General features: G+C 30.0%; 2 protein-coding genes and 1 long non-coding RNA gene across 4 annotated transcripts in view; 2 read left to right on the top strand and 1 right to left on the bottom strand.

The window, feature by feature from the left end:
• Positions 1-14,778, top strand: part of Mid1 (calcium-permeable channel component Mid1) — a 107,808-nt gene extending 93,030 nt beyond the window's left edge. Inside the window, exons 4-5 of the mRNA XM_071887666.1 lie at positions 13,844-14,030; positions 14,091-14,778. Coding sequence (XP_071743767.1) covers positions 13,844-14,030; positions 14,091-14,680 — 777 coding nt within the window. The 3' untranslated portion in view covers positions 14,681-14,778. The remainder of the gene's footprint in view (positions 1-13,843; positions 14,031-14,090) is intronic.
• On the top strand, positions 8,726-11,643 carry LOC121116916 (hexokinase type 2). The gene is made up of 3 exons (XM_040711227.2): positions 8,726-9,328; positions 9,707-10,047; positions 10,271-11,643. The coding sequence occupies exons 1-3, from the start codon at positions 9,106-9,108 to the stop codon at positions 11,168-11,170; spliced, it is 1,464 nt and encodes a 487-aa protein (XP_040567161.1). The 5' UTR covers positions 8,726-9,105; the 3' UTR covers positions 11,171-11,643.
• Positions 14,779-17,391: 2,613 nt separating the features above from the next.
• Positions 17,392-20,214, bottom strand: LOC121116915 (uncharacterized). 2 transcript variants are annotated; one of them, XR_011779678.1, is made up of 5 exons: positions 19,587-20,214; positions 19,237-19,523; positions 18,897-19,182; positions 18,565-18,841; positions 17,392-18,514 (listed from the first exon to the last, which is right to left on the bottom strand). It is a non-coding gene; the product is annotated as an uncharacterized lncRNA (long non-coding RNA). The 2 variants fall into 2 exon arrangements; XR_005863979.2 differs by having other exon boundaries at positions 18,570-18,841; positions 19,587-20,207.
• Positions 20,215-22,455: the final 2,241 nt, after the last annotated feature.

The raw sequence follows: 22,455 nt of genomic DNA, 5'->3' as shown, positions 1-22,455 counted from the left end.
CAGAACATCTGAACTATTTAGTAATCTAACATCAACAACTAAAAACATAATACAAGAGTATATAGATTTAAAAAAGATCATGCGATCGAGTTCTTGCGTTGCGTGTTAAAAATTTATTCAAACTTCCGACCTTATTACTAATACTTAAAACCACATGTCAAGGTAATACTTATATCAGCTTGGTAATTTATTGGTTTTTGAAGCACTGGAACTCGGCTTATCGGTATCGGTTCAATAAATTGGGAAATATCTATTCAGAGAGAAGGGTAACCAAGAAATTTGAAAGAAAGTTCATAAAAATGTTGCCTAAATAATCTTAGTCCCAAATATATATACTTTTTTTACGCCTATGTTAAAGAGAACCGTAAAACCAAAAAGGGACCGGTAAAATGAAATGACTGTAATCACTGGGGATCTTCACAATTAATCATTTCAGTATTTGCAATTATTAGATGATTTTTTTTGCGCTGAAATATTGGTGAAATTTTATTTTAAGTTATCAAATATAATCCTGCCGACACGCCTGATAACCCTGCCACTTTTTTAAATCCATGAGTGCTCTTGATCCTGTGTTTAACCAATTCTAATACTATTTGCAAATTTAAACTATCTATTACTTCTTCAAGACAATTACATATTATATGGCAACTCAAAAAGAATTTACCCAAAAAAAAAAACACTCGAAAAAGAGCATTAAAACAATTCGTTATTTCAAAAGAATTGTTAAACTTATATCATATATATATATATATAAAAAAAGAGGCTAACAATAAAAAATATATATATACAATGATAAAAACAATAGTAATATTTCTATTTTGCAAAAATTTTATATGTGTTAAAAATAAAGTCTAGACATTTTTTTCTCTCATATATCATTGATGGTCTAACCATTTTTGAATCACGTTATGTTTGTATGTTAGGTAATAGATAATATACATAATTGCACATTTCAAAATATTTTTACATGTTGCAAGTAACATAATCTCAACATTCTCCATATTAAATTTGTGTAAACATGTTTCATGCTTCTTAATGGGTCATAAAGAAGGGACACTTTTTTTTATTTTTACAACGAATTAAATATTGAAAATAGCAGATCATAGATAAATATGTGATGAATGTAGAAATTAGAACAAGACAGTTATATATCATAAATGCAAATGGCCCAATGAAAAACGATTTTTTGTTGTGTAAGAATAAAAAGAAGTTAAGTAAATTTGGTTGTAGCGGATGCGGATATTTTTCAAGAACTTACTTAAGCATGAATTAGGTCCAAGACTTACTAGAAATTACATTATTTAGATAAAAAAATTAGATAACATAAATAGCCAATGTTACCTTGAAATGTGGTTTTAAGTATTAATAGTAAGGTCGGAATTTTGAATAATTGTTTAACACACAACGTAAGAACTCGATTGCATGACCTTTTTAAATCTATGTACTTTATTATGTTGTCAGCTGTTAATTGCTCTGCTTATTTTCCCCCATATCATTATTCTGAACTCTGATTGGTTGAATTTGAATTAGTTTTTGTTAAGCAGTGAAACACTCTAAATAATTAATTATTGAATAATTGTACTATAGTTGAGAAAAAATAGCCAACTGCCAACAGGTTTTGGAGCTTTTTTTCTGTTTCTTTGTAAAGGAAGGGTTGCACTTGCAAGATACAATCAAGGTAATGGCGTGTTAAGTGATTAATACTGGTCATTGTAACTCAAACAAATACAATCGTGGATATATCGTTACAAAGATAATTTATATAGATAGTTTAAAATGAACTTTTGAGAAATGATATTCAAAAGTTATTCCATCGTAGGATATAATTAAGAGAGAGATGTCATACATAAAAAATGTATGAATAGGCTCAGAATTACGGAGGTTATAATATCGGAAAACTTGATATAGTAGTCATATATAACCAATTACTTTTTTTAATATTAATAGTATTCTTTAAGTGTGAAATACTCAGAATGACATATTTACAAATATATTAGTCATTTTTCTAAAAAGTTAAAATAGTTTTCAATATTGAAACCCTACTCAAACTTATAATTAGTATTGAATCGGTCTCAAAAAAAAAAAAAAAAATAAAGATTATTCTTTTTTAATTTGTCTCGACTCATATTCTAATAACAAACGAGCGTCCGTCTATAGATTTACTCTGTCTTTTTGAATGATACATGCAAATGCATTTTTAAGTAGATGTGAGCTACATTTAAGAAAATTGTTTTATTATAATTTTTGTCAAAAAAGTATCGAAAAGTACCGAAATGCCAATACCAATTTGACTAATAATTACTCAAATATTTTGAATATATATTATTAGATTTCAAGTAAAGTAAAATTGCCCTAAAAATATTTCCTGCTAGTTCGAGTGATTTTCAGAAAATGGTCAGCGATACTTTAGTCGAGTTTTTTTAGAACTCTAGTCAAATACTTATATTTCATTTGATACAATAAGTTTACGTTGCATCAGCTTGACTTAAGTTTAAGCAGGTCTTACAAACAGTGACTTTATCACACATAGTTCAAATTGAAGTCGATTTGGTGAAACCAGGACTTTGTATCATTAATGATTATAATATTTTACTGTAGAAAAAAATTCAATTGCTATTCCACTTATAATAATATTGTAATCTTTTTCATACAAAAACTACTGAAAGACATAGACTACTTATGGAATTTTTGATAATATATTGGATATCAGTTAAGCTTTTGAGAAAGCTCATTTAGATTCAACAGTGATTGGCTTCATTGCATCTAAAAAGCTTTACATCTTGCCAAGATTGTATGTTATCTATCAAATACTACCTCAATGCTATAATATCTGACACCTGTTATAGCAATGTATTTAAAAAAAAATAGTATAATGGTAATTCTTTAATTTGAAAATTAATTGAGCTCATAATTGATCCACTCCCAATCTCCATATTGCCTCTCCAATATCCATACAGATATCTTTAATTCAATATCGATATTCTTTGCTATTATCATAACAGTATATTAACATTTTTTTGGGAAATTAAATAGCTAATAATTATGTATAATGTTTATAAATTCCATTTACAGAAAATCATCTAAATATACATAATTAATTAATTATATTATGTTTGAAGATACTATGTGCAGTTCATCGTGCACGTAAAACTGCCCTGGAGAAAATTACCCGTGGAAGATTGTCCTGGAAAAAATTTCCAAGGAGGAAAATTGCGAGTTAGGAAAATTGCCCGGGAGAAATTTACCCGTATTTTGTTCAAACTTTATGATGAATAATAACACATAATAAATTTGCTTAATATTATTTATTAAAAATTCGTCATAAACATATTTGTTTGTTCCATTGCATTTCCATAGCAATTTCCTTGAAAATTTATTAAATTCAATCCAATCTTCTATTAAATGGATCGAGGGGATTGGTAAGGAGGAGGGAGGGACTAAATAGCTTAGGGACTCTGAATACCCTCAGCCCTCGGATATTTAAAAACCACCACCAAAGCATCACACACATACAAGCAACCCCTCTAATATCAAAAAATATTCCTATCCCTCGGGTTGTGTGGGCTACTTGAGGGTACCCCTGGATCCTTAAAAACCACCTCCAAAGCATCAAATACACCCAAGGAACCCCTCTAATACCAAAAAAACAATTCAAGCCCTCGGAGAATCTTGGTAGTGTTAAAAACCAAGTGTCATGACCGAACCAACAAGGTTACATGTCTCATATTCGCTATTTTTTTTTTTTTTTTTAATCTTATAGTTTAGTTTATGTTAGTTCAATGTACAGGGTTCGGAAGCAAGTCTCAGCTCTGACTGATGACTCGTAGCTTAAAATTGTTTCTAAATAATAATTTATCAAATTCAGACTGTTCTTCAATCCCTGGGGATGGCACTTTCTTTTGTGAGTCCAATAACTGATATTATTTTTGAGTCACATGTGGAGTTTGGATTTGTCTAGTTAGAAAAGGGATGAACTTTTAGAAGTTTCTAGTATTGTCAATCACAATAGCCTTTGTCTTAAAATATTCATTATAATCTGCAAGAATCGTTAGAATAGTCAGACCGACGATTATGTATTTTTTATTCAAATTATCCCTGATTAGTTTAAAAATGTTCTTGCTGGTTATTTCAAAATTGATCAGAAAAGGCAAAATAAAAGATTTGACACATAAAAATTTATTTTAATACAAAGAAAAAAATATTTCCCAGATAGTATCTTATTACATTTATAAAAACCACAATAGCAATAAACTATTTTTACAAACTGTTCAAAATAACCTGAATTTGAACATGGGAGTAATTGTTTCGTTTTTAAGTTTTAGTAAATATAACTTTTTTACCCTAAAGTAGCGTTATATTATTTAACTTGGCTCGTATTTTTCGGAAATTTTGTATAATGAAAGCAGCGTTATGGTAAAAACATGATGGATGAGAACGAATAAATCATTTCTGAGTTATTTCTTAGAATAGAAATTGATTATGTACTCAACTGCATCCTTTCTCAAGACTCCTTCCAAAGCCAATAAATATCGAATTTCGGGATTCTACTATCTCAATATACCTATACATTAGTGTTGTTCAATATATAAATACTATAGTAGTAACGTAGGACTGAATCATTTAAAAATGTACTTTCGACCGTTTTCACGTTGAGTCTAAACAATAAGGTTTTTAAAGTAATGTAAACCCTTTTTCATTAATATTAAGGAAAATATTGGTTGTCCAAATGGAACCAACAAATAAAAGGACCTAAACCATACTGTCTATCAAAACTATATCCCTTTATTGCCTATCTTTATTTGTTATCTGACTCTAAATTGTAATAAAAATATGTTATTACATCGTTGTACATCCTTATTTTCATTTTGTAAATAAAAAATAACTATTACAATGGAAAGAATTAGATATTTTTCTCTAATTATCCTACTTTTTTCGTCTTTAATCCATCAAACAAACAAAAGTTCTACAAATCAAGCCGTAGCATTGGGATTTTTAATATATATTACTTTGATTATATTCAAATGTCACTGTTTATCTTTGGCAGCAAGTGGTATTTAATGCAAGTGTCAAGTCTTTTTTTATTCATAAAACCATTTGATAGCGGAGTTTAATACAGATTTATTGGAAATTAGTGCATTTTATGTAGTAAAAAGATAAACTTTGATCCCCAAAATTGCACCTACTTTAATTATGATGCAGTTTGTGACGTCAGTTACAATGCTCGATACTAAACTGATATTTGAATGGTACTTACAGCTCCATTACCTCATAAAAAAATTGACCGCCGATAATGTAACCTTCCAAAATCCTGAGGTCAAACCCCAAACAAAATTGTCATTCATACAAAGAATTATAACAATTCCCCTAAATTTATGTCCTAGCAAACACCCTGAGCAAAAACTTTACTATATAATATTATTTAGCTATTGAGTTATTCAACAAAATAATACAGACAAAAAATTTAATTTCTATTATATAAAAAGTATGCTTGACCTTGATCATATTTTTTGACCTTAATTATCACAAACATTTTTCCTTCGATTTTGATAAGGCTTTTTCAATATATTGATTTAGAAAAAAAAATAAGGGGGTAGGTTTTTGGGCTTAAGAGAGGTTTGCTTAATTTGTTTAAATATATAAAATTATGTAATAAAATGTCAAATTAATTTGTATTTAGAAGTGTAATGCCTATAAAGTCTAGTTATTTTAAACCAATTCGCGTGAAATATTCATTCCCATCAATGGTTATTGTTAGAATTTGTTTTATACGCAAAACCAACAGTTTCCTTAAACCATAGGTTGTATTTATAGAACAAAAAAATAAACAATACAACTAAGCTACCATCTTAATAATTTGAAGATTAAAGGTGTTTTATTAACAATATGAGAAGTTTTTTTTGTTGTTTTTTTTTTAAATATATAATAATGGTGTCTAGAGGAGTAATGTTAATATATTATCATCTATCTTCAAACTATAGTATTTAAATTATTTAGTTATTAATGTGATAGCCTGATTTCATTATTTATAAATTTCATAATGTTAATACAACCAATGGTTGAACTAAACCATCCTATCTTTGGGATAATAAATAAATTTTAATAGTAACCATTTATGGCAATAAATATTACACTTGAATATGAACAGATTAAACCTCCCATATCTTTCAAACCCATAGACCTAACACTATAATCCTATTTTCTCAAGTGAGATATTGATTTTATCTTGTTTTGATAAAAGTTTTATCAAAATCAGGAAATATTATGCTGAGATTTTTCATTTCAAATAAATATAATCAATGTCAACCATACTTTTATATAACCCAATTTTTAAAAAATGTTTTAAATATTTTGTTGTATAACTCAATAACTATCAGATGACAGGTTTACGAACCACAATCTAAACTGCAAGGGTCTTGAATACGATTTTTGATCAAACTCATCATTAAGAAGAGCTCAAAACCAGAGCCTGATTGAGTTACGGATCTGAAATTTCATTTTTGAGTTTTCCAATAATAGGTTATTTGACATAACGAATTTTATTCAAATCGGACGAAATAAATAAAAAGTGTAAATTGTCCATGGTAAATGAATTACCCATGTAAATCTATAAGTATTTACTACTCTCCAAAGGAATTTGCTTCATATTTGATGATCGATCTAATCCTAAAAATTCAAGAGAGTTATTCAATGGAACTTAATATTCTTGTTGACAGTTGAACATGATCTAAGCTTCTTTTAAACATAAATAACTAAAATATAAAGGAAAATAAACGCGTTATAATATTACCTTCTTAAAGGTGGAATATATCAATGTCTTATTTCCTTCTATATCTCAACCATTTTTTATAAATGATAAATTATATCATAATCTAAAATGAAGGATATGATATTGGGGTCCCATGGCAACAACACACAAGCTCTTGAAATATTAGAGTACGTTTCTTCTACTACATCTGAACAATTTATTCCATAGATGACATCTTTATTTTATTTTTTCCACTTAATAATAAATCTATCTTCTAATGTTCCATTTTTATATAGTTGTAAATTAAGTGATGATAAGACCAAAATAGGTACTTTCACAGAGGTGGGGCTTGGACTCAAAACTCAGCTGGAGTTCATATTGGCATTGTCGCAATACCGATATTTTTTTAAGAATTCCGGTACCAAAGTTAGTATAGATATTTTGAAACTTATTATGTAGGTATATAATACACAAATGTCTTTAATGAAAATTTATATACACAAACATGAGTATTTATATGTTTTTGTTTGGAATAGACGGAGAGGACTATCTCAGAAATTTGATGGGGTTAATAAAATAAAAACTTCAATCTTGCATTTTTTATAAAGTACAATTTTCTAGGTCGAAAGTCAATAATGTCCTTTAATGTATTATTTTTCTGAAGGCTTAAACTGGACTCGATGAAAATATTCAAGGACTTTAACTTGAATGAGACTTGAGATTCGACTTGATCTTGCAGGCTAAAAACTTTTTCTCCACCTCTGCAGATTCAGTTCAATATGTTTGTATATTTGTAGATTTTTTCTAGTTAATTGGGTTTGAATTATTATACTTTTATACCTATCAACACATACCTCCCTATAAAAGGAACTCAAACAAAATGTTTTAAATATTGGAAAAAAACTACATTAATCTTTTTAAATTCTTTTACATGATTCCTTGACTTCATATAATGTATTTATAAAAAAAAACTTTCTAATATTCGAAAACTATTACAACTACAAGAGTTTCTTCAAAAGTGGAAAGACGTTTTAAAGTCTTTCTTGGCGTGCATTTGTTTAGGCCTGTTTATTTTCTATTCATTGAATCCATATTTTTTTTGGTGAGTTTCATTCCAGCGACTTTTTTATATATAATGTATATTTTATAACCAAAGATTTCATAAACAATATTTTATTATCTTTTATACGTCGTTACCTTCAATTTATCTCTCAACCTATCCCCAAAAATAAACAGAGAAAACAGGCCCAAAATTGGTTAGTAGATAACCAATTCTCCCAGAAGCTAATTGTTGATAATTGTTCACAGCTATAAGATATCATTCGATTTATTTAATCAATACCCCCAAATACTTTCTGTTCAAAGGTTGAGACGTTTTTAAGGGGCTTTAATATAGTTTTAAGCTGTTTTTGATCAAATTAACCATATTATTTGTATAACTATTATATTTTAAATCATGTCAGTAATACTTCAAATCCTAAAATATATTGATATTATGCGCCCTGGCTATCCCTTGAGGAGTAGTAACTGCACTTGGAAAGTAAAGACGGGGAATTATCAGTTTATAAAAAATATTTACATAAGTGTGAATTCTTGTGAAATGCAAATATGCATTAAAAAATGGATTTGTCATAAAAATTAAAGTATCTCATCCTTCCCAACGAAAAAAGAATGTATCATATTTATAGTAATTTTGTGGATCATATTATACGTATTGATAGTATAATATAATAGTACTGAATATAGAAGACGATTTCAAGAAATTGAAAAATAATGATGAAATATTTTCGTCATACTTCTAGGATTTGAGCTTTTAACTTCCTTTCTCTCAACGTCCAAGGATATATATTTACGTTAGTGATACATCCTTTCTCTTCCGAACATTGAGAAAAATAATGATAGTAATTATCAGAGGGACTCCCCCAGCCCCCACCGTGTCCTCCCTTAGCTGTTCTATCTTAGTTAGGTACTTCTCCATTCAGTAGTACTGTATTTAGTTGTTCTACTTCTCTTACTTACTCACCCTCTCTTATCATAAGTCATATACATATTATTATGAAAATCGAGGATATTGAAACGTGTGTGTGTACTGAGTGCTGGCTTTCCAGACACTCTAGAGTGGATGTGATCTTCCGTTCATTCAATGTTTGCAAGATAGCGCATGCGTCAAGAAGAATCAGAGAGCTGATAGAGAAAATATTAAATAAGTAAGAGAGGAATTTACAAGGAGAAAGTTCTTTAAAAATTTGGGAAGAGAAAAAGGGACTTGTTTACAACTTATTTTCTAAAGAGGAGAAAAACACGCTTACATACACAACGACCTTTTATTCCTTACAACCAAGGTCATTAAGTGGCACAACATGTCTTCGACATCATCTCCGACGGGATCTCATCCCAACTACCATAACACATGGCAAAAACCTGCACCATTGAAACGGATGCAATCCATGACTCTGCAGTCCTATCAACCTAAAATTATTTCTGAGACGAGGCGGAAGATTGAGGATTTGTGTCGTGATTTAATCGTCAATAATGATCACATTCATGTGGTTGAGAGAAGGATGCGAAAGGCTATTAATGAAGGTACTCATCATAAGTCCATTCCTATTTTGTAATATTTCACACTCAGTTTGTTAGAGGCTTTTTAAACCACGTGATTTTATAAGAAATTTTGAAAGTAATTCGCTTTTCCTAGAGTATTAAAAAGAAAAAAACTACTATTGCATCAGCGGGTGCTCATGCGCGCTGGAAGCTACATACAATGATGAAATAAAAGTTTATATTTTACCACCTACCTGCTATAAATAATATAAATTCCTACATGCTCAATGAGTGACCTTTTTGGCATGCAGAGAAATGTATAAATTTCATTCAAAAGCTATAGAAAAATACATACTCTTTCTGCAATCAATGCAAATCTTTTAAAATGCAAATTATCATCCTTTAATTAATTTTATACAGGCCTTTCTAAAAAGTATCATGAGACGTCATCTGTCAAATGTTTTCCTACTTATGTTCGACTTCTTCCAACTGGGAAAGAAACAGGGCGTTTCTTGGCATTGGATCTTGGAGGAACGAATTTTCGTGTTCTCGTTGTTGATATTGGAGAAAATCAGCAATTTGAAATGGATTCACAGGTTTTTCCTATCCCTAATAGCATTATGATTGGAACCGGAGAAGGGCTATTTGATCACATTGCTGACTGCTGTAAGAAATTTGTGTATGATCGCAAATTAGAAGACCAGGTTTTGCCAATGGGCTTTACTTTTAGTTTTGCCACACAACAAGAAGGATTAGCTAAGGTGCGTTGTGTTCCCTTCTGCAAAAAGTGTCATTAATAGTACCTAAATACATATACAAAACACTTATGTGTAAAACAGTTCAAAATAATCAAAGGAAATGATTATGTATCTTTATAAAAGTAGATATGAATATTTCCGCTTAGTTCTTCTTAAAAATTATTCTTCTTTTTTTTTCAAGTAACAATTATATTCTGATAAAAGTTTGCTTATTTTCTCTAACAAGGGTCGTCTCTTCAAATGGTCTAAAGGCTTCAAATGTTCTGATGTCGAAGATGAAGATGTTGTGCAGCTCCTTAAAACAGCTCTTGATAAGAAAAAACTCAAAATTGATGTATGTGCCATTTTAAATGATACCACGGGATGTCTCATGTCTTGTGCATGGAAAGAGTCTAATTGTAGAATTGGCCTTATTATCGGTACTGGAACAAATGCTTGTTATCTTGAAGATCTCGAAAATGTTGAAACATTCGATGGCGACCGTGATGAAGGTCCCAAGCATATGATTGTTAATACTGAGTGGGGTAATTTTGGTAGCTGTAGCGAATTGGATTTTATTCGTACTAAATGGGATGAAGCTGTAGATGCGGGCTCTATTAATCCTGGCCAACAAATATTTGAAAAAATGATTTCTGGAATGTATATGGGAGAACTCACTCGTCAGGTACTTGTGGACATGATTTGGGAAGGGCTCATGTTTAAGGAGCAAGCAAACACTGATTTGCTCTTTGAATGGGGTCGTTTCTATACCAGGTATTTATCAGAAATTGAGTCTGATCCAGTGGGTAGCTATCAACGAGCCAAAGAAGTTTGTATTGAATTGGGTCTAGAAAATGTTTGTGAAGAGGACTTATCTGCACTACGATACATTTGTGAATGCGTATCTCGAAGAGCTGGATTTATGGCTTCTGCTGGAATCACTGCCTTGCTCAAAAAAATGGATTATCGTGACGTTGTTGTTGCTATCGATGGCTCTGTCTTCCGATATCATCCTCATTTCTCAAATATTATGAAATCCCGCATTTCTCAGCTAATGGGAGTTGATTATAAATTTGATCTTATGATGTCTACCGATGGATCTGGTAGAGGAGCAGCTCTTGTTGCTGCTGTTCTCACAAATGAATAGTTTATATGATGTAGAGTCCTTGTCTTTTATATACATATGTACATGATCTTTAGGACTTTTCATATTGTTTCACACTTAAAGTCATTATTGAAATTAACTTTCGACTAGGTTTGTCAGAATAACGTAGCAGATACCATGAGGATACTTTACTTGATAACTTCAGTTATTTTTAGCAGAAGAAACTACTTACAAATCTTGACAAATATGTTTACTTTTAGGCTTTTTAAGCCTTTAGGTTAGTTTGAAAGTATCAACTATTTAAACGGATTTTAAAAAATCACATAATTATGAATCAGTAGCTTTTTGTTTTTATCAAAATTTAGTTATTATATTAACATACATTTGTATATCTATAAATTATATTAAGCCCATTGATCACTTTTAATTAGATTTATTTATTTATTGTATATAGTTTTGCTTTATAAATTGTTAATCTGTCTTAAAGACTTTTAATAAATATAAAATGTACGTAAGAACTTGCCTTTGTGTTGTTTGTTCATGATATGAGGCATATGTTTCAATTTATATGAAAAACAAAATTTGCTCTAAGTCCAAGTGATACCTAACAAATGTCCTGCGTATTTTTCGATCTTTTTTTTCTATATATGATCTCTACAAATCAAAATTCCTTATTCTTGATTGATTCCTTTTATGTGTTTAAACCTTCAGATTAGTTTGATTATCTTTGATCTCGAATAATCAAAATTCCTGATTATTAGACAATATATCAATAATATCAAGTTGTAAACTTTATTGCATCACAAATGAAAATGTCTTTGGCTTTAAAAAAAAAAGCAAATTTCAAAATTAAATTGTGAGCATATATTAACTTTAACATATGTGTAAATCGCAACTTAAAGCTTTCTAACAATAAGTAAGAGGAAAAGAGCCAGCAACATCATCTTTCCTGGAAAATGAAGGAAAGACGGGATGTTTCTTGAAGGAATAAAGGTATTATCTTATACATAAGCAACTTAAAAGAATAAGGTCATTGCATTTACAGCATGAGTGATTTTTTTTGGCAAGAATACCCTTGTTTACTTACTCATTTTTATCATCAATGTTGTATTGTATTGTATTGGTAAAGTAATATACATATGCACACTTTAACAAAAAAAAATAATAATAATTCAACGAATAGAATGTATAGGAATGAATGGCTTGCTTTTCTGTTAAATGAAATCAAAATATGGTATTTAATTAGTTATATAGACCTATGTAGTATGGATTCTCATTTTAGACAGTTTTTGTTATCTCGGAAATGTTGGAGTGTTTTCTCGTAACCCCGGAAAATCATTACTTTCTTAACAAATGTGTGTTTCTATTTCAAGAAATGGAATGATGCATGATGTTAATGGCATGTGACATAGGTAGTCATTTTTACGTAGATCAATAATATATTAGTTGTACTATCAAGTATTGCAAAATATATATATAGAAAATATTAGGTATTTTACAACAACTCAAAATAAGCCCTTATAAAGCTTAAACAATCAACACTTTTATTGTTTGAACGAGTTTTCAGTCTTAAGACAAATATACCAACAGCCGAAAAAGTTCTTTCTGTTTCCATTGATGTGGGTGGAATGGATTACAATAAGCTTCTAATCCTACAGATATTTGCTATTCCTATTCAGATAATGTTAAATATTAGTCTTTATATTATCATTACATGGGAATAATTCATAATTATTAATAAGGGATTTCCCGGGGGAAAATAATTTTTCTTACAGATTTTCCCGATAATAAAAACAAACGGATCCCAGGAGACAATCCCTATATCCACAAAGAGAGATCATGTCTTGTAAAAAAAAATTAGGTATTTTAGTACTAATGCAACTAAATAAGTTGTAACAATTTGTTTTTATGAATGACAAATCACATAATCAAAAATGACTCTTTTTGTGTCACAAACACAAATAATTACTTGCTGATTTCTTCATATTCTAAGGAATTGTCCGTTGAGTACAATTTGCATGCAAATAAAAGGAATTCTTTTAACCTCGACGTTTTTATTTCCTACATTTTTAATAAATGAGAGTTGATGATTTCATTTTGCATTTATAGACATACAATGCTAGACATGATATAGTCATTTGAGGACATGCTTAATAATATAAAGTTGTTTATTTGTGCAAAATACTGCATCATCGTAGATACGATCTCTATCTAAGATACCTTTGTTTTGACCTGCAAATAGAGTACATCAATGCATTGTAACAAGTTATATTTGTGTCCCAAATTTTAAGTTTATCCTTCACTGGAAGTAAATTTGTATGTCAGTTCTCATTGATTTCTGTAGCAAGATTTTTTTTTTTTTTTGTTTCCATGTGAACATCGTAAATGAGGCGAATAAGACTTTTTTTTCTCAGTCACTCATTGATACATTATTGTCTATAATGTCAGTTCTTTAAAAAAAAATTCGTTCGGGTTTCATCAAACGACTTCACTGACATTTAAATAAATTTCACATAAGTCATAAATAATATAAGTTATCACAATCCCATGCAATGTATGCGGTATGACACATCCGGTTTCCCCCTTCCCAGTCAATGGAATTGAGTGACAATTGCCAAAAAATTATCCAAATATTTTTGAGATTAACTTCTATTAATAGAAAATATGTACTACATAGATAGTTATTTTTTACTAATGGAGTCATATTATTTACAGATCGCGTATGGATTCTGGATATGTTCGGAGTCTCTTCCATTGTACCTGACGTCGACATTAAACAACAAGACGATGCCCGTTGCTCCTTGTCGCTCTGTTTGTAGAGATGTGGAGAAACGATGTCCTTTTCTCATACGAGGTACTGAGGATGACAAGGCTGCGGGAAATCCTACATTCCTATGTAGAGGTAACTTTTCCTGTAACATTTAATTAATTATTAAATACACTATGCACATTTATTTTACAGATGAAAACGTACCTTCGGTCATACTAGAAGAGTCATCACCCCCCACACAATGTTGTTACGAACAAATAAAGGATCCACCTCCCGGTAGTTGGCGATCAATAAAGAAATCCTCCTTCCTGGATCCAACATCATCATGTTTATCTTTGTTGGAGGTGAGGAGAGAAGGAGAAGTTAGAAAAGAAGAAGAGACAATAGACAAAGATCCAGGCGGGACCTGGGGCTTCTTTCAACATCATCATCGAGAACAAATGCGATTAGATTCGTCGTCGTCAACCACTGCCGAAGAGCTTACTGCCTGTGATAGCTTCTACTTCGTCCCCCCTAATCTGAACGTTTCTTCATCTGTCGAAAAGATGGACTGGGAACGTTGGATGGCTGCCTGGGAGGAGGAAAAGGAGAGTGAAGTACTACAAAATTATCCACTCACGGTTCTTCATTATCAGTTCAATTTAGAAGAATTTTTTCTTACCCTGTTCAATTCATCATCGGGATCATCCATTCATTTACGACTTCCACCCAACGTCTGGGTCCTCTTACTACAACTCTACTATTTATTAATTAGGACATTATGGAATTATTTAACCTCTTAGCCGATGCTTTAATTATAATCAATTCACCTTAACTATAAAAAAAGAAAAAATCAGTTCCTCTCTCTAATTTTAAATAAAAAACACAGAGACACTTTGAACATTTCGAAAAATACTTAATTAATAATATTATTAATAAAACATATTATTTATATTTAAAACAATTATATGTATATATATATATATATACACAACAAAACTAAACTTTTAAAAAAAAATAAAAAAAAATTCGAGTTTACGGGTGTTATTTCAAAAAACATAAAAAAATTAATTAAATAAAATACATATATCTATATATATTATATATGTAATCCATTTTTAAAAAACAATGATGAAAGCATTATCCACATAACATAATAATATAATGAACATCTTCCAACGTCATCATTAAGAAATAGAACGCAATGATAATTACGAACCAAGGAACGGATCCACCACAACGCACAAAATTAATAATGAATAATAAACATTCTATTTAATGATAATAATAATTAATGTAAAAGACAGATTCACAGAACATTATAAAGGAACTCTCTCTTTCCCTCTTTATAAATAATGATAAAATACATAAATCATTAATTTACAGAAATGTTTTATAAGATATGATATATAAGAAGTCCTACGTCTACAGTTTATAAAAAATTTAGATAAAAAATTATTTAAAGTTATATTATTACTCATTTTCCTTTTTAACTACTCTTAATATATTTCTTACTACTACTAAAATATTATTCAATTTTCATCATTGATTTTTTTTTTTAAACGCGGCTTTCGAATTCTTCCAGTACTTTTTTTTTTTTTTTTTTAATAATTAATTAATTTCAAATAAAACTTTAATCATCATCATAGTGTTCATTTTTAAAGTTACATGGTCGGTTGTTAAAATATGAACACTTGTAGCAACCATCTCTTTTCCTCCATTTTCTCTCTCTCTCTCTCTTTTCTTCTCCCTCAAAAGCAAGAGAAGGCCAAATTACGACAAGCACAAAATGGTTGTAATTCTAACAAACATCCCATTCTGAAAAACTGACAAACAACCTCTCTCTTGAATGTTTACCCCCTCCATTTACTTTCTCTCTCTATCTTTCTCCTTCTTTCTCTCTTTCCCCTCTTTGAAATACTATCAACCAATTTTTTTTCTTATTGTCGTCTTCCAATCACGAAATATATATACTACAAATTACAAATACTACACAACCACTACCACCAATCATTAATTAATTATATGAGAAGGATTCACTTTGATGAACTATGACTGACAAATTGAATTCATGATCATTCATTTTTTTTTCAAGTATCTATCGATCTATACATATATATATATTTATATATATTCTGGAGAATTGACGTTTATTATTATTGTAATTCATGTTGTACTTTTCATTACTACTACTACTCATTATAACTTTTTTGTCGATGAAAATTGCCGCGATTTATTATTATATTTAATTAATTTTTTGATATCATTCCGTTCACAAATAAATTATTTATTAAAAACTATATGATCACATAGCGTCCTTCTAAGATGATAATAATAATAATGATTATTAATAAATAAGTTTTAAATGGTTTTATTTTTAGTTAATGAATACAGATTGTTCAATATTATTGGTATTTTTAGTCGTATATAACGGAACATTTCCATAAAATAAAAACCATGCAACCTTGTTCTATTAAACCATTTTCTCGGTCTCCTGTCGGAAAATTAATATCTACTACTTAGATTAAACTTTAACCCATCAATTACTATATTATATTTTGTAATTCATTTTTAAAAAGTCTGACAGAGTGGAATCGGCATTTATTTACGATTTCCCTGTTTAAAAAAAAAAACAGATTAGAATTTTTCTTTTTTTAATTTGATAATATTACAAATTGCTTTTTGTTTATATTTTGAATACAAAATTTCATAGATACTCGATGAAAAAACTATATTATAAAAAAAACTCTTATCTGTCTTTGAAAGAAACTAGAATAGGTAATCAACAAATTTATAACTTTTTGCCTATGATTGAGATGGTGTGTTCCTGACTACTTTTACCTCAAAAATATGAAAAAGATCTTTATAAGGCGAAATTTTTACTTTTGTGACCTACTGACTGTTTTTTTGAAAAAATCGATATACTTGAATTTTTATTATTTTTGCCCGAAATTTCCTAAATAAAAAAAAGATTAAGTTTGAAGTTACATTTTCCATATTTAAAAAATAGTTTTTCTTTTAGTGTGATATGGTATATTAAATAAAAATTTATGTATCTATTTCTGAATTACAGAAAGTACTTTGCAAGTACACAAAAAGGACGAAAAATTGACCCTTTCATTGGATCAAATTCCTCCTTTTTGATCACAATAATTAATGATAAAAAAAGAGCATGTTAGAATTACATTTACAATCGTTCATTTCTGAATTTTTATTTATTATTTTAATATTTATCTAGTATAAAAAAAGTCAACCTAAAAAATACTCATTTTAATATGAAGCCCTTTTTGTTTTGTAATACATAAAAATGAGCCTCAAGGGTGTAGCTTACTAAAAGCAAAACAGGTATTTCCAGGGGTCCTAAAATGATAATCTCAATTAATATAAAATGGTGACCAATTTCTTCAAATTGTTTTTGTTTTTTTAATATCCTCAACATAGAGGTAGTACTTTAATTCAAAGCAACCTCCAATTGATTTTCAACAGCCTCCCTCTTTAAAAAATAGCTGAACCAACATGTTTTTAATGTATTGATTATTAGTTAATGATATAATATAATATAGTTGCGTAAATAAGATAATAATCAGTCGTCATCATTATTGGATCGTTCTAAACATAACATGGCACAGTGGAAAGGATTTTGAAGATCAATTTAACGGAAAGATTCAAGAATGCCCCCGAAATGTGGATTAGAAGAAGAAAATTGAGGTTTGATAGAGAAAGTAAAAATGTTAGAAGGAAATCTAACACCAGTCGAGGAAAATAAGAAGAATGATCTGACAATGAGAATGATGATGATATTGATGGAAGAGCAAAAGCGAGCTTATGAAGAGTCCATCAGAAGAGATTAACAGTACCGTGAAACGGTGGAAAGAATGTTTAAAGCATTTAATTGTAAAAATTCTGACAAAATAGAAGAACAACCTTTGGAGGTAGAAAGTGTCACAAAAATAAATCAAGAAATGATAATTCATTCTGCAAGACCCATACCAATTCCCTCTAGAGGTGAAGTAAAGAAAGAAATTGATCACATGAAGAAAATGGGAGTGATAGGTAAAGTAAGGGACAAGGCTATTGAATGGTGTTGCCCATTAGCAGTAGTTCCAAAACCAAATGGAAAGTTAGACTTTGCATCGATTTAAAAAAACTCAATGATCAAGTGTATCGATCAATTCATCCAATGAGGACACCAAGAGATGTTGTTTTGAGTTTACCAACAAAGTGTAGATTTTGGCAAATGGAATTAGCAGAAAAATCAAGACTTATGACTCCTTGGATAGACATGTTTTTAATAGAGCGCCAATGGGTTTTGTTGCGACTGGAGATGTATATTGCTTACGTGGAGATGAAATTTTGGATAATTTACCAGACACATTTAGAGTGGTCGATGATGTTTTAACAGTATCAAGGGATTTGGAAGATCATGTTTGTAAAGTCAGAAGGATTTTGGAGAAATATCGAGACAAGAAAATTACCCTAAATCCTGATAAATTAATATTTGCTCAACCAAAAGTAAAATTTTGGTAATAATAAATTTTGCGCAATAAGTAAATTTCCGAATCCCAAAATAGGAGGAATCTTAGGCTTAGTCAATCAACTGAGTCAAATTTCATCAAAGATAAGTGAAGCAGCGGAACCTATAAGGGAATTATTATCATCAAAAGTTGAATTTAAATGGACTACTGACCATACATAATCCATGTATAAATTGAAAGAAATGTTGACCTCACCACCCGTATGAACACCATTCGATCCGAAATTAGAAGCATGCGTTGAGACAGATGCATCAAAAATTAATGGTTTAGGATATGTGTTACGTCACAACCATAAAGAGAGATGGAAGTTAATACAATGTGGATCTTTATTTTTGTCTAGTGCAGAGACAAGGTATGCCATGATCGAATTGGAGTGCTTGGGAATTTTGTGGGCAATTAAGAAGTGCCATATATTTTTGGCTGGATTACCTACATTTACAGTTATAACTGATCATACCTTCTTATCCCTATTTTGAATAGTTACACTATAGATGTGGTTGAAAATGCGAGATTGATCCGGTACAAACTTAAGTTGTCCATGTATCATCAATTTAGGCAGAATGGAGGAAAGGAAAAAATTATTAGATGTGTCATCTCCAGAAATTAATGAAAACATTGAAGAAGAAGTTGTTTATCATTGAGACGTAGTAATGCGGATTCCAATTATTAGAATGATCAGAAAAAGAAGAGAAAATAGATGATCCATTAGTAGAAGATATTCGTGAGGAGTCTTTAAGAGATCAAGAGTATGTATATCGACCTAGTAAATGCTATTGAAAATGATGTAATTAGTGATGGAGTGAAACTTTACATGAAAATTTTACCTGAATTGAGCACTAAAGGAGGCCTTGTTTTTATGTAAAAATCGGCTGATAATTCCAAAAGGTAAACGGAAATAGATTTTGGAAAAGCTTCACATTATTCCCATCAAGACATAGAAAGGACAAAGAGAAGAGCCAGACAAACGGTTTATTGGCCGAGAATGAATATGGAAATTCAAGAAATGGTACAGTTATGTGGGAAATATATAGAAAGGTTAACATGTTTACAAAAGGAATCACTTTTGTGTGGTCTGACTCCAATAAGACCGTTCGAAATTGCATCTGCTGACCTGTTTGATAGTAAAGGGAAACATTATATTGTTTATAGTGATAGACTATCGGGTTACCCATACATAGAAGAATTTAAGGGAGTTTCTAATTCTAAGAATGTAATTGTAGTGTTGAGTAAGATATTTTCGGAGACTGGAATTCCTACAAAGTTGAGGACGGATCAAGGTTCACAGTTTAATTCTAAAGAATTTAAGGAGTTTTTGAAGATATGGAACATAATATGGGGACCATCATCTCCTCATTATCCTCAAAGTAACGGTCACCTAATGAAAGGTTATTTGGTCATCAAGTACGATCTAGCATAACAAAACATTGGAGAAGTCAACGGTCCGGACTCAATCAGTGGATGAGGAGAGACGTCGAGAAAAGGAAATGAATTATTACAATTTAAATACAAGAGACTTACCTGAGTTAGATGTGGGAACTAATATAATAGTACAAAATTATAGAACTCGAAGATGGTCAGTTGTAAGTGAAGTTCTAGAAAAAGGAGTCAATAAAAGCTACCGCGTCCGATTAGAGTCTGGGAAAGTATTGTGGAGAACCGAGATTCTTGAGATTGAAATATGGAGTTAGTAAACCTAAGAAGATGATCGACATTCTTAAATGCAAGGAATACGAAGATCGCTGAGAGTTCAAAAGAATTTGAACTAAGATGGGATATGTTGGGGTTCTAGTAGTTTACTAAACAGGTTAGAACGTCGCTCTCTCTAGCACTAGGTACAGGGAGAGGAGAATCATTAATCATTATTAATAGGGGATTAACCATGACGTATTTATAATGTAATGATTACTAGTTAATGATATAATATAGTTGTGTAAATGAGATAATTATCAGTCATCATCATTATTGGATCGTTCTAAACATAACTTGCCATGTGAGAGGATAAAATTAGTCCCGAATCACTTGTCTATATTTTTGGATTCAATCCAACCTGAATTAACTGTTCCGACCAGTTATTAACTGCATTTCTTAGTATGGAAATAATAAGGACACATCAACAGTATACACTATACATATTTTCGTGCAGTTTTAATATTTTTATTTTGTAATACTTGTCTACAGTTTCCTTTTTATACATAGTTCAATTTTATATTTTGCATTGGCAATTAATGTATTCAGCTTTGTTTAACAGAGTAATATTGTATATACATTAGGGCGGATCATTATAGGGGGGTAAAACCACCTTTTTAAGAAATTGATAAATGGTTAGTGATAAAATGTAGCCATCCGTACTGTTGAAAAAAAGAATGCAAAATTTCAGCCCTGAAAATAATTTTGTTAGCTCTCGATCTCAATTGAAATTTTGCTAAAATGTTGACTTTTATTATTTCAAAAAATATTTAATTTAAAAAGCTCAATAATTGGTTTTCATGTCTTATTTCTAGTCATATTGATAAGTAGTTTTATATCAAATAATATATTTGTATAACAAATAGAATTGAGTACGATTTTATGTTTTAGGCCCCAATAAATGTATTCGAATTGAGGAGTAGATTTTTAGTGTGTTATTTTTACTAAAATTACTAGAGCGAGTGCTGGTATTAAGGAACACTTTCCCTAAGTCTCGAGCTTTTAAGTAAAATATAGGAGCCCCTCATTTTATCTTTATTTAAGGTCCCACTCAATGTAAAACCAGGCCTGACGACAGCACTTTTCATAATAATCAATCAAAGTAAGCTTATAATTCGTACATCTTTCCCAATATGAAGAATAACAATAACTTATCAGTATAAGTGACACTAATATTTTGAATTTTCTTTTATTCCATTTCATTTCTGTCCTTTCCACAGCTTGAGTATGATATGGATATTTTTCTGGAATGAACAGCTCTTCCTTATTGATATTTTCTTCAATTTGAACTTCGTATAAATATTTTGTAAGGGGGGTCACTTATATTTTGGTCCAGTCAATAATTTCATAATATTTAATGCAATTAAAATTTAACAAAGCTATTTTAAAGACTCTAAGGCAAGATTTTGAAGGACTACATCGTTATATTGGGGTTCTAGCTTGTTAAATTATATTTATTCATAATTATTTGTACTAGCATTTTGTTTCATTTATTAATTAATTACACTGTCCAACAGGTACAAAAACATTATATGATCTATTTGATAAAATTTGATACCCTGATTCCAAATATGGCCTTACTTTTTTCTTTCATAGCTTCATGACCTTCAGAAAAAGGCCATACATTCTTTTGTTATTTTTAAGGTTCAAAGCTGTTTTAAGCCCTCGGTGTTGAAGATGGGGATAAATTATGTTAATATATTTTAAAGTTGACTGTTAAAAAATTCTAAAAACCTTTCTAAAATGTCTACATCATACTTTTAACTCGAGTTATATTTGTTTAAAGTGGAGAATAAGTGTTTTTTATTCAGAGGCTCATAGCTTTGAGACGAATAAATTAAAGAAGCTTAAAAGTATTGCATTTGATAGCTGAAAGTATGAACTTTAATTTTTTTAAAAGAGCCTCTCCAAAAACGCCCTATATCGTTGTCAATTTAAGATAAGGCCACGACAATATTTCAAGGAAAATACTCCTTTTTGAATTGATCTCATAATAAAAGTAAATAAGTATTCGTATGCCCCAGCTAGAAGAGATAGAAACAAAGACAGAGAAGAAAAAAAGAGACAGAAACAAAAAGAGAGAAAAGAAAAAGCATTTACTCATACGACTCCCTTGAATATCCGTTTTTTGGAATTCCTTACTCACTACGTGTATGCAGTGAGTCCTGTTTTTTTCCATGAAGCTTTATTTATACAGTTTGAGCCTTAATGTTATAACAAATTGTATAATATGTCTTTTTCATTTTCTCTCTCATTGTTTCTATCACTTTTCTTTTTGAATCTATTCGTCTTGAAGCTATGAGCCCCTGATTTGGAATCAGGGGATAAAATTGTACAAAGTTAAGCATATGATGTTC

Source organism: Lepeophtheirus salmonis, chromosome 4, assembly GCF_016086655.4.
Source record: "Lepeophtheirus salmonis chromosome 4, UVic_Lsal_1.4, whole genome shotgun sequence".
NCBI classification, from domain to species: domain Eukaryota; kingdom Metazoa; phylum Arthropoda; class Copepoda; order Siphonostomatoida; family Caligidae; genus Lepeophtheirus; species Lepeophtheirus salmonis.
This window is presented reverse-complemented; position numbering and strand designations above follow the sequence as displayed.